The sequence below is a fragment of the Oreochromis niloticus genome, linkage group LG4 (genome assembly GCF_001858045.2).
Source record: "Oreochromis niloticus isolate F11D_XX linkage group LG4, O_niloticus_UMD_NMBU, whole genome shotgun sequence".
Taxonomy (NCBI): domain Eukaryota; kingdom Metazoa; phylum Chordata; class Actinopteri; order Cichliformes; family Cichlidae; genus Oreochromis; species Oreochromis niloticus.
This window is the reverse complement of record NC_031969.2, coordinates 35,322,716-35,336,165: the sequence shown is the minus strand read 5'-3', so window position 1 is coordinate 35,336,165 and position 13,450 is coordinate 35,322,716. Positions and strand designations below refer to the sequence as shown.

At 41.7% G+C, this 13,450-nt stretch overlaps 1 protein-coding gene across 2 annotated transcripts in view; it reads right to left on the bottom strand.

Moving 5' to 3' along the window:
• Positions 1-13,450, bottom strand: part of crhr1 (corticotropin releasing hormone receptor 1) — a 60,137-nt gene that overhangs the window by 20,071 nt on the left and 26,616 nt on the right. Inside the window, exons 5-6 of one of the 2 annotated variants that reach the window (XM_013269879.3) lie at positions 7,641-7,723; positions 2,011-2,117 (exon numbers count right to left, since the gene is read on the bottom strand). In XM_013269879.3, the coding sequence (XP_013125333.1) occupies positions 2,011-2,117; positions 7,641-7,723 (190 nt within the window). The remainder of the gene's footprint in view (positions 1-2,010; positions 2,118-7,640; positions 7,724-13,450) is intronic. The other variant, XM_019357522.1, reaches the window with a different exon arrangement.

Genomic DNA, 13,450 nt, shown 5'->3' with positions numbered 1-13,450 from the left:
TAGTAGTCAGTATAATCTTTTAATGATGTAAGTTTCCATATATGCTTAGAGGTGTATAATTGATTGTGTAGTGATAGGATGTGTGATCTTTAGTAGGCTTTGTGTGCATTCCAGGGTGCTCTGGTATTCAAACCCACATCCTGGGAGCATGGGAGAGGTCATACCTTGTCTTATTGTTTTATGATAGGATAAACGTATCTATGTCTGTTTTAGGCTAAGTGCATTTTGTTTAGATGAACTGCTGGACTTCCAGACCAGCAGGTTTAGGGAAGTCGTTTATGGACACACACACACACACACACACACACACACACACACACCTAAACATCCACATTCCAATGTAAGGAACAAACACCCACTGATGTATAAATAAAGACCAGGGCAGTCTCAGAGCGCGTGTCACAGAGCCCTGCTCTGTGCTGCCCTTGTATACAAGTAAAACTGTGTTTCTCCTCTCTGATTCTCAACTGAAGAAGTGTTTTAGAATAATTCTCCTGACAACAACAATTTTATTTTTCTCTAAGAATTAATATCTGATCTTTAAACAGGACCAGTGCACTGTACCTGCTGACCTGAGGTCTGAATTCAGTCGTTACATTTAGCTTTACTCTCAAACCTTGAACAGCAGCAATAAACAGCAATAAAAACTCAAAGTATCCAGAGCAGGTAATGTTCTCATATTTTTCAGACTATAAGGTGCAATTTCAATGAACGGATCTATTTTCATACATAGGGCGCATTAAGCGAAACAAAACGTGACTGATAACCTTAAGTCTGAAATCTGCTTCATAAGCATGTAGCATCCTAACAGTTAGGTGTCCCAGGTGTGCCAGGTCCTTACACACACACTAATATTATGTTGAAGCACAGTACGGATTACTCCGCAAGGCTCCTGACTACGGTAGCCGTAATGCTTCGACAATCCATCAAGCGGTGCGGCTTCGTACCTTACCAAAGTTGTACTGAAACATTTTTGACAGATTTTTGAGCGCCGTGTACCTCATAAAATTGGTTTGAGGTCAGTAAGCACAACCAGAATTCATACTTAAGACGCACTGTCAGTTTATGAGAAATTTAAAGGTGTGCCTTATAGTCTGAAAAATACGGTAAAATAAGCTAGAAGTGCTACGTTTTCACTGACGTTTTCCTTTAAGAGCGTGTTTTTAGTGTGACATAGACGCTCTCCTGGTGAAATACATTTTATACGTGCAGCTCGTTAAAACTAAACCTGCTGAATGTAGCACCAACTGTGCATGTGGTGTTCTGCTTCATTCGGACATGCTGCTGAGTCTCGCCACTCTGCTGGAAACACGGAACACACACCTGAACACCTGATCGACCAATCACATTCATTCAGTTTGATCTGATTTCCACGCCTCCTTCATCGGGCTGTGGGACAGGAAGCTACAATGTTTCAGTGGATCCAGCCATCACCTTGGAAACAAACAGCAGCACTGAGCGTGCTCAGTGATGTACTATCACCTGGGTTTCGAATGTTTGCGTGCACTAAATTGATTAAGAATTTTCTGTGACATGTATCTCACCCTTTTTACTACAGTGTTGCATTTTATTTGCATACTTCGATGTTCTTTAGAGATTTTTTATCACCATGTCATAACATCAGGTTGCACTCACAGGGATTATTTTCTGTGGAAGAAGAGTCATGTGACCCATGAAATGCCCCTTTGTGATTGGTCAGATGCCCTCCATGTGAATGTGCAGGATTAGTGAGTTGATAACTAGCTTTGTGTGAGCGCCATTGCAAAGGTGAGTCCAGATGATGGAAGGATAACATGGGTTTGTTTAACCTTCTTCATGGTACAGTCACCTGCATTACCCTCACCGTCCACCAGGGTGCCTGCCCTGTGCTCCTTTCTTTGTGAGGATGCTCATAACTGATCCTTTAACCTGAACCAGGAACCAATGCTGATCCCTCCAGCTGTCCTCACCGCAAGCGCGCGACATGTCTTCAGACAGGTGTACACACAGATAGACAGACAGGTGCATTACCTGAGCCTCATGAAAAGCGTGAAGGCAAGCAGCAGCGCTCCCAGAGAGATGCAGTGGCCCAGGTAGTTGATGATGACAGCCACCTGATAGTGAACTTTACTCTTCCTCTGAAACAGGAAGTAAAGCGAGAAAGGACAACCTGTCAGATCTGACCTATGACCCCAGAAACAACCAAGCAGTTCAACAGTTTCATGTTTTCATGTTTATTATAAAAGTCTGAGCTCAGTCTCCCCCCATCATGAAAATGTCTGAAAGAGTGAAACTAGAACAGGTTCAAAGGTCATGGAGAAAAGGTCCCACCCACTGAGCTCACATTTCTCCTGCTCCTCTAGATGAAGGTACAAAGGTTTATCTTAATCAGTGAAACAAAGGAGGAAAGAGCTTCAAAGACGTCCCACCCGCAGTCAGGTGACCCAGCAAAGGCCCCACCCTCCCATAATCCACCAGCAAAAGTATCACATTCTAATATGTGTAATGAAATGAAATCTATCAGCCAATCCATCAACTAGTAAAAATTCTTCATAAACAGCTCCCTGACACTCGACCACAGCATATCTGAGGTCATGTCTTTGACCTATGACCTCTCTTTGGATCCTATAGTCTTGACCTGTAAAAAAATAATTCCCACCTGGTTGGTGAAGGTTTTTATCTGGAGCTGGTGAAGGAGCTCATGTTCTCTAAGACCTCTGTACCAGTGGTTCTCAAACTGTGGTATGCGTACCACTGGTGGTACGTGGGCTCCCTCTAGTGGTACGTGGGAATTTTAAAATGTTTTCAACATTAAATAATATACCATGTTCTGACTGAGGGATTTCAAATGAAATGAAGACAGAAAACTAAACAGCAGTGACGTTTGTAGGGTTACTGAGGTTTGGATGGGTTAGGGACAAATGCAATCGCATGGCAGGATGCTGTACATGGACCAAACTTAAGTCAGGAGAACAACTGAGATAATCCATCCACAATGCGAGGTTAGTCGTTAACATACTGCTGCATGGGCTGGGCTGTAGTTACATCGTAAGGGTTTAAAAACTGAGTTTTAAAATGAACAGTAATGATAAAAACCGAGAAGCCGACAGTGATCACTGACTGTTTCAGATTAAAAAAAAAAACAAGATACAAAGAATTAAAACATGTTAATAACACAACAGGCTTAATAAACGCAGAGTAGTTTGTTCATATGTCATCACTTAAAGATTGGATATCCCACCTGGTGTGAATGTTTTATTATTATTATTATAACTTGTCACATCCTGTTTATGACAGTTAAAATAAATAACATTCATATAAGAAATAAAATTGTCTGTGTAAACTGTATGTGGTGTTAAATAGGCCTATACTACTGTACTTTAATGTCGGTCATAAGGGTGGTACTTCAAAGCCATACATTTTATGAGGTGGTACTCATTGTGAAAAGTTTGAGAACCAGTGCTCTATACAATCAGTCTCTACAGGAGTTGCCCCCTGCTGGACATTTGAAAGAATGCAGGTTTAACATTAGTCTCTTTATTTACAGGCTGTGTTCTGATCCGAGCTGGTTTTTATACTGAAACTCAGTTTAATCATGTTTCTGTTCAGAGTCACAGCTTTCACATGAGACGCTGAGGTGTAACGGGGTTCATGCCCTTTACAAAATCTATCCGATAATCAGTTTACAATCACATCCTTTCTCTGTGTGCATGATGTTTCCATAGCAACATGTTGTTTTCATTTGGATGACTAAAAATGATGCCAAACAAAACAACTATGTGTTTGTGCTGTTATAATGAACAGTTATGCAACTTTCCTTTCATCCTCAGCCTCGTTACACTGTAAACACACACGCACACCCTGTTTGTTAATTACGGTCTGTGATTGACCAGCAGCCAGCTCTTCTGGCCAATCACAGGGGAGCAGGAAATGGGTGACAGATTGTCTCAGTGGGAGATGCTCTTTCTCTCCTCTCTCTCTCTCTTTCTCTATCACACACACACACACACACACACAAAGCAGATCACATGACATTACATATGGACTTATAGACACACATATGTTGGTCTTTGGGCCTTTGTGAGGACCCCAGGGAAACGCTGCCCACAGAACATGGACCAGCTTCTCACCTGGACCTCAAAGGGATCCACCCCCTTAGTCCTCACACACACAGAGGCTCCAGATGGTTCTCCCTCTCTGACGACTCATTCACACTGACGTGTGATCACTCATTTTCTTACACTTGTCACTGACTGTTTCAGTTTATTCTGTGTGTGTGAGAGAGACAGTGTGTGGATCAAGAGGATGCAGAAAACTTGTTAAAATCAAATAAAGGTTACAAATCGATGCTGTGTGGCTGACAGGACTGAAATCATGCTTCAGTGACTTCTTATCAACTGCAAACACACCTGAGCTCTGTATTAAGCAGAGTACATTCCAGTTTAACTCATCAGTTCTCATCTCCATGGTAACTTATTCTGCAGACGTAACCTGGTATAGGTCGTGTTCTAGATTAGAGATCAGTAGGTCTGCTGGAGGTTCATGGTGATATGAGGAGCTGATTTTCATCACCTTTGTTTGTGTTTATTTTTAGCCCCAAGAAGTATTTTGGGATATCGCAGTCTGTGCGACTGGTAATTCCAGAAGGTTGGAAGCGTGGTCAGTTTCTGCTTACAACGGTAAATTCATACAACTCCAGATGACAGCTGACTGCCATATAAACATGCCCCCTCCCTATCTCTGGGGCTGTCTGTTTAATGGCGGTCATGCTCTGGGCTGACCTCCACCAATAACGTCTGGAGGCAAGTAGCAGACTTCAGTCCAAGAAAAATACTGAAGACAACAATCTAGAGCAGCGGTCCCCAACCTTTTTTGTGCCACGGACCGGTTTATGCCTGACAATATTTTCACGGACCGGCCTTTAAGGTGTCGCGGATAAATACAACAAAATAAAACTAGTACCGGTACCGAAAAAAAGAAGATTTATTCATAACACACGTGAAAAGACCCAGGAAAACCGAGTTAACGATAAAAACGATAACAAAATAACGCTGAAAACTGATCAAAACCCTGAAAACCATACATTTCACACCTGAGCCTCAACTCTCGCGGCCCGGTACCAAACGACTCACGGACCGGTATCGGTCCGAGGCCCGGGGGTTGGGGACCGCTGATCTAGAGAGTCAACAATGGCTCTACATAGACAACAAAAGCCTTGATTTACTGGACCGCGCCAACTCTAACTACCCCTACGACTTCCTTCTTTCTTTCTATATATTGTTAAGAATCATTCTGTTTGGAATCTAAATCAAATGATTATGTCACCGCATGTAGTTATACTCTATGTATGCATATGTGTATATGTATATGAGTACATACACAGGAGTATCATAGTGTAGTATATATCTATCTATCTATATAGAATAGAATAGAATAGAATGCTTTTATTGTCACTATACAGTTGTACAATGAGATACAGAGCATCTCCTACTCAGTGCAAACATGCTGGGGGGTGGGGGTGTACAGTTCTGCAGCGCTATATACATATGGGCAGTATTAACATAGGGAAAAAGATATATATATATAAAATGTACAAATATACAAGCCAGTTTTAAAAAAAGTGATATGTAATAAATATCTATATAGATATAGATATAGATATAGATAGATATGTGTGTGTGTGTTTCAAAGTCAAAGTCAGCTTTATTGTCAAAGACCACATGTACAGTCATACACAGGAATCTGAAAGTGCACGTCTCCCACGGCCCTCAGTGTACACTAAGCAATTTAAAGATAAAAATATAAAAATAAAATCGGAGTCTTATGTACAACACAATACTATACAATTATTTAAACAGCAGTGTCCAACACTATCATAGTGATTATGGGCAAGTTTGTGTGCAAGTGGGGGTGGGGCAGTCAGTGAAAAGACAATGGCGGTGGTTCAGAGTTTGTATGTTTGGGGGGTGGAGGGTTCAGAGGGAAGAGGTGGATGCAGTGAGAGAGTTCAGCATCCTGACAGCCTGATGGACAAAGTCTCTCAGTGTCCTGGTTTTAGCCCAGAGGGTCTTCAGTTTCCTTCCTGATGGCAGCAAACTGAAGAAGCTGTTGGATGGATGGGTGGAGTCACCTGTAATGCAGAGGACTTTTCCAGGTGAGGCGGTTGCAGTAGATGTCCTGGAGGGAGGGAAGAAAGGTACCCACGATCCTCTCCGCTGTTCTCACTACCCGTTGTAACTTTTCCATCAGGACCCAGTGCAGGAGCCATACCACACAGTGATGCTCTCAACGGTGCCTCTGTAGAAGGTGCTCATAATGGGGGTTGATGCTCTCGCTGTCCTCAGTTTGCAGACGAAGTAGAGTGGCTGTTGGGCTGGCCAGTGATGCTGTGTTCTTGACCAGGAGAGATCTTCTGAGATGTGCACACCCAGGAACTTGGTGCTCCTTACCCTCTCCACAGCAGCACCATTGATGGTTAGTGGGGTGTGCAGGGTGTGGGCTCTCCTGAAGTCTGTGATGATCTCCTTAGTCTTCTCCACATTCAGGGACAGGTGGTTGTTGCTGCACCACTCAGCCAGATGGTTAACTTCACTCCTGTAGTAGGTCTCATCGTTGTTGCTGATGTGACCTACCACATTTGTTTCATCTGCAAACTTGATGAAAAGGTTGGAGCTGTGTGATGGTGTGCAGTCGTGGGTCGGCAGGTTGAAGAGCAGGGGGCCCAACACACATCCTTGGAGAGCCTCCATATTCAGTGATCTTGGGCTGGAGGTGTTGCTACCAACCTGTACTGTCTGCTGTCTTCCTGTCAGGAAATCCAGCAGCCAGTTACACAGTGAGGTACTGATCCCAGCAGATCCAGTTTAAACCACTAAATGAGAAGGTGTGTCCGAACTTTTCCTGTTTCTCTTAAATATGTGCCTGTATATATGTATGTGTGTGTGTGTGTGTGTGTGTAGGTATGTGTCACACTCTTATGACACCAGTGTATGAGCATGAGCGCAACATCACCCACAAAACAGAGCCTGAGGCAGACAGACAGACAGGCAGACAGACGGGCGGGTGTATGAGCGTTCTGATGTCATCAGACAACAGTGAGAATGAATCTAAATCCAATATTAATGAGAGTATCAGAGAAGACCATTATCACCCAGCAGACATGTGAACACACACACACACACACACACACACATTGAAAGTGTTTTCCTGTCCCATGTATCATCTGAGGACATAGTCCTCGGTCTGTCAGAATAATGACAGAAGGTGGGCGGAGCTTTAGTGATATCACATCGTTACCCTCCTTTTGGGCCCATTAACAAACATACGAGTGAAACCTGCACTAACTCCTTTTAAACTGCCACACACTGAGCAAGACTTCCTCCTTTAAAAGGACTGAACCTGAAGCTGTTTGAGGTCTGGGTGGGTCTTCGGATTAAAGACTGATGAAAACACAAAGTGCATCTGTAATTGCAGGTGTTCCTGTCAGCCAATCAGATCGCAGACGTGGTCATGCTGCGTTTCTGGTGCATTACTGCCAAACATCGTGTTAGCTAATGTGGCTAATGTTAGCTCCTTAAGGCTCTGTTTGGGTTTACGAGCTCATCACTTATAGAAACACGATCAGAGCATATTGATCAGTGATTGGCGTTGGTGCTTCTCACCAGGACGATGATCTCGGTGCACTGGCTGTAGTTTCCTCGAGGCGCCCAGCTGCCGTTCACCTGACACTCTCTGTAGACCCGATCTGAACAGAAGCATCAACGCATCAGTTACTGTCAGTACAGGTAAAACACGAGTCACATGATGTGAACCCACCTTTAACAAAGAGAAGACGGGTGTCCACAGAGCTACAGGTTAAAAAAGCTGATCCCACCTGTGCTCACAAAGTCTGTTTTTTCTGTTAGCCTGTCCAAGTAATGACCTGAGCCGTGAAGCCTTCAGTCGAGTTAAACAGTTTTCTGATAGATGTGAAACACAGGATCCAGCTGCTCTCTGATGAAGCGCTTAATTAAAGCAACACATCCTGATGTAAAACAAATGATGACTTTGTTTATGACTTTACAGCTGAATAAACTTTTCTGTTTTCCATTACAGCTCGTAATAAAGTGGTAATAGCAGGCTAACAAGGGCGAAACAAGAACATAATACTGTGGTAATTTCTAAGTTACTACCACTTAATTACCAAAGTAATATTAATTAATTTGGTGTTTGGTACTAATATTATCAATTATTTGGTACTAGTTGTTTTGTATTTTTGTACAGAACTTTGGTCATCGTTGCTGTTGTACTTAAATGTGCTATATAAAAAAGTAGCAAACGTGGTAACAGTTGAGTAATATTACACTGAAATGTATGTAACAGGGCCCAAAAACTGGAGGTAATACTGTGGAACTAAAGACACTCCCACGAGACAAAACCAATTAGTAATAGTAGAGCAATATGATAACCTACTGGCAATAAGATAGTGTCTTTGAGTCTGAATATTCACATTCTTATACAGAGTTGAAATTATGATAACCTCATAATAATAACATAATATTGGCTGTTGTTTTAGTATATTTGGACTATATTATAATTTTTGAATTAACCCTACTTAGTCCCAAAGGGTTGCTTCTGTTCACCTGGAGGTAGCCTCAGAGACTGAGACTGAAGAAGCCACCTGATGATGATGAAATGTTTCTCCCACTGAAAACATCCAAATGAACAGAATCAACTTTTTGGGATTCCTTACCTGGATGACTGAGCAGACAACCCTCCAGCTTTAAGTTCCTGGTATTCTGCTTTGCTTAAAAGCAATAATGTAAATATTATGTTTAATTAAAAAAAAAATGAAGTTCAAAAATCTTTTTTTCATGCCTAAAGATGAACAAAAATACTTAAGAAAAAAAACCTGATTGAGGTTGTCATAATTCATGCATGAAAAGGTTAATAATAAGTAAGTATTGAACACAGTGAGATGGTCTAAGGAGCTTGGAAAGCACATCCAGGCCTGCCTTCCAGCAGCATTCAACCTCCAGGAGCAACCGTTCCACTGAGTATGCAAATGCAATCACTCTTGATACCACGCTGAGCTACCTGGAACACATTACACTGGACACTGTAGTGCAGAAACAGCAGGACCTTCAACCTCTGTCTAGATTATTATTTGGCCAAGTTTGTGGACATAAAAAAAGAAGCATTTGACTCTGATTCACTTTGCTCTTTACATGCAAAGAAAAACCCCAAAACATTTAAAAAAAAAAAAAAAATCAATACACATATGCCAAAGACAGGAACTTGACAACTACATGACTGTCACTCTGGGTTAGGGTTAGGCTCTACGGTGGCACTGACTTTTACCAGTACTACATAAGGTTTGCTTCCAAAGTTGCTGCTTGCCTGCAACAGTTCAATTAGAACACATTCTGATGCGGTCTCGACCAGGGAAGCTGTGACATCTTTGCTTCCCCTTCGCACCATTGCAGCCCCCTTCTGCTTGTATTATTCCAGCACAAAATAAGTCACAGCCCAGAAGTTGAGCTTCTGCTCTTAACTGCTTAGTTCCAGCTGCAAACCCCCCAAAATCAAGACCTAAAACACAACTCACTAATATGCCTTTCTCTTTCTCTGTATGTATTATTGTAGGGTCTACCTTACAATATAAAGCGCCTTGAGGCAACTGTTGTTTTGATTTGGCGCTATATAAATAAAATTGAATTGAATTGAACTTCGCCATAAGATACAGATAAATGCAGAATTGTTATGCAACTAGGAGGCTACACCATTAGCAATAATTTTCCTACCAAGCAATGACCAGCTACATCCGTCCACGCCAATAAATATTGCAACATTAAAGGATACTTTAAAAAAAAACATCCTAACCCAGATTCCATCAACCTCTTATTAAAAGTTTTTTCAGATGGTTTCCACCTAGGGATTATCATTCAGCCTTCATTCTCTTGTGCATGCAAATACCTCCAGTCAGCCTTCAATGATGCAGATACCGTAAACAGCCTACTTGCTGACAAAGAAGTCAGGGAGGGGTTAATGATTGGCCCTTTTCTCGACTGCCATTCCGACCATCTGGGCACTGAAACTGATCATAATATCCTATTAGAGCAATTAGAACATGCTGTAGGTGTTACAGGTACTGTGCTGCAGTGGTTTATATCATATCTATCTAATAGACTCCAATTTGTACATGTAAATGGAGAGTCCTCTTCACACACTAAGGTCAATTATGGAGTTCCACAGGGTTCAGTGCTAGGACCAATTCTGTTTACATTATACATGCTTCCCTTAGGCAGCATCATTAGAAGACATAGCATAAATTTTCACTGCTATGCAGATGACACGCAGCTCTATCAATTGTGAAGAGTAGGAATATTTTACTGCTATTATTTGCTGCTATTTTTTATGATCATTATTACTATTCCATTAATTATTAATATTGATAGTGCATTTAGATGTTTAAACATATTGGCACCCAATTAAGCTTTTATTACAAGTCCAGGAAGAACCACTTTAAATTGTTGAGTTGAATCTATAACCCGAAATGCTTTTGAATCTATAATCTTAAAAGTTTATGGGCAGACTGCATTGTGAAAGAAAAGGCCTAACGCTGAGTATCCTCAAAATAAGACAGGAAACTGCATGCTTCTGCAGAAGTGAAACCGAAAGCACAGTCGCAGTGCAAGTAATTCTGAGGAGCAGTTTGGATGATGCCATTATCATCTTTGATGCATTTATATTTCTGATTAAGCTTTGATTATGCTTTAAGTAGTTGTATTAGATTGAAACATTTGTTTTATACATTTTATATATCAGTTAAGATTATTACACACATACACACACACATAGTTTCAGTTGTGTATTTCCTGGCCTTCTGTCTGGTGGAAAGGTTACAAGGTTTAGCTGAGGAAGTGAAGGGTGAAATAAAGGGCAGCAGAAACTGACACCCACATACACACACATATTAGATAGACTCATTTATATAGGTAAGAGTTTAATTATGTTTTGCTTGCGACTGCAAAGTTGTGCCTGCATGAGTGACGGTTTGTGCAGAACGTGGACCTGATGTTCCAGAAGATAAGCCTGGGCAGGATGGTGACAGGAAGCACCTGGGTTCGAGCCGAAGACAATGTTCATTTTTAAACTGTGTTCAAAGTTAACTGAACGTTTGTGGTTTTGGAGTGACGTATGCGGTATTGAGTCTGCTTGGTAACAGAAAGGGGGGGGGAGCAGTATCACCCCCAACCCTATAAAGTCTTTGTTCTGACTATTGTAAGTTAGTTCAACACTGCACAGTGTTTGGACTCCGAATGTGTATACATTAAAATCTCCGTCTAATTGCACCAGCCCGGATCAGTGGTTATTATTTTTGGATTCCGCCTCAATATCCGAACCTTAACACTATCCATGAAGCCAGGTAACACACACCAATTAGTTAAACTGCAGGAATGTCTTAAAGACATAAAGACCTGGATGGCCGCTAACTTTCTGCTTCTTAACTCAGATCAAGCTGAGGTTATTGTACTCGGCCCTGAAAATCTTAGAAATATGGTATCTAAGCAGATTCTTACTCTGGATGGCATTACCTTGGCCTCCAGTAACACTGTGAGGAACCTTGGAGTCATTTTTGACCAGGACATGTCCTTCAACGCACATATTAAACAAATATGTAAGACTGCTTTCTTCCATATTTGCACAACATCTCTAAAATTAGAAATATCCTGTCTCAGAGTGATGCTGAAAAACTAGTTCATGCATTTATTACTTCCAGGCTGGACTACTGTAATTCATTATTATCAGGATGTCCTAAAAACTCCCTGAAAAACCTTCAGCTAATCCAAAATGCTGCAGCAAGAATACTGACAGGGACTAGAAAGAGAGAGCAGATTTCTCCTGTATTGGCTTCCTGTTAAATCCAGAATTGAATTCAAAATCCTGCTTCTCACATACAAGGTCTTAAATAATCAGGCCCCATCTTATCTTAATGACCTTGTAGTACCATATCACCTTATTAGAGCACTTCGCTCTCGCTCTGCAGGCTTATTTGCTGTTCCTAGAATATTTAAAAGTAGAGTGGGAGGCAGAGCCTTCAGTTTTCAGGCCCCTCTTCTGTGGAACCAGCTTCCAGTTTGGATTCGGGAGACAGACACTATCTCTACTTTCAAGATTAGGCTTCAAACTTTCCTTTTTGCTAAAGCATATAGTTAGGGCTGGACCAGGTGACCCTGAATCCTCCCTTAGTTATGCTGCAATAGACGTAGGCTGCCGGGGATTCCCATGATGCATTGAGTTTTTCCTTTCCAGTCACCTTTCTCACTCACTATGTGTTAATAGACCTCTCTGCATCGAATCATATCTGTTATTAATCTCTGTCTCTCTTCCACAGCATGTCTTTATCCTGTCTTCCTTCTCTCACCCCAACTGGTCGGAGCAGATGGCCCCGCCCCTCCCTGAGCCTGGTTCTGCCGGGGGTTTCTTCCTGTTAAAAGGGAGTTTTTCCTTCCCACTGTCACCAAAGTGCTTGCTCATAGGGGGTCATATGATTGTTGGGTTTTTCTCTGTATTGTGCAATCTACTGTACAATATAAAGCGCCTTGAGGCGACTTTTGTTGTGATTTGGCGCTATATAAATAAAATTGAATTGAATTGAATTGAATTGAAACTAGAAAAGTGGAAGAATGCCTATTATTCTGAAGTTTCTGTTTAAAAAGCAGCCCCAAACTATTTTATTTATTCTCCAAAGCCATGTTTTGAAATGTTTCCAACAACCATAAAGTGCCATATCTGGTCCATCTTCTCAACAATTTCCTGGTCATATCACCTCTCCAGCTCTTGAGGTATCCACCCTGAAGTCAATTTTCACTGAACTTGGCGTTCCATTGTCAGAAGAGAAACAGGTTTTTTTGCCATAACCCTTGAGAACATTTAGTTCCAGGCTTCTTTGTTCAGAGAAGTATTAATGTCACATTAATTGTATCAATCTCCTTCAAAACTTTCTCCTTTTTCCCTCTTGTGCTAAAGGACAGTTGCTCTTCCTGTTGGACACCTAAACTTTGCTCTGTGCATAATTGCTGCCACTTGCAGCATCTAAACCATCAGTCCTTGCCATAATAACTCTGGCAACTTCTCGCTAACAGGAATGGCATCACTTTCGTTTTGATGATCGGTTGTCCCACCCTGACTACATTCAGCTCTAAACAGATGCTGCACCATCATCTACCAGCTTTGGTGGTTATTATGGCAGAAGGTGGTTCTCTTCTGTGTGGCCTTCCAAGTTTTGCCAATACCTCTGGGACCGGTTCCTGCTATCTTCAGCCTTTTACTAAATCTACTCTGTAGTCATTGTGGCCTTATTATGGGGCCACAAATGGTCAAAGACATCCATTCTCATCCACTCAGACAATCTTGCCATAGTAGACATAATAATAAGAGCCGGAACCAGTGCCTCCATTTTCAGTCAGTCTTTCCCAAGAAGCTATTA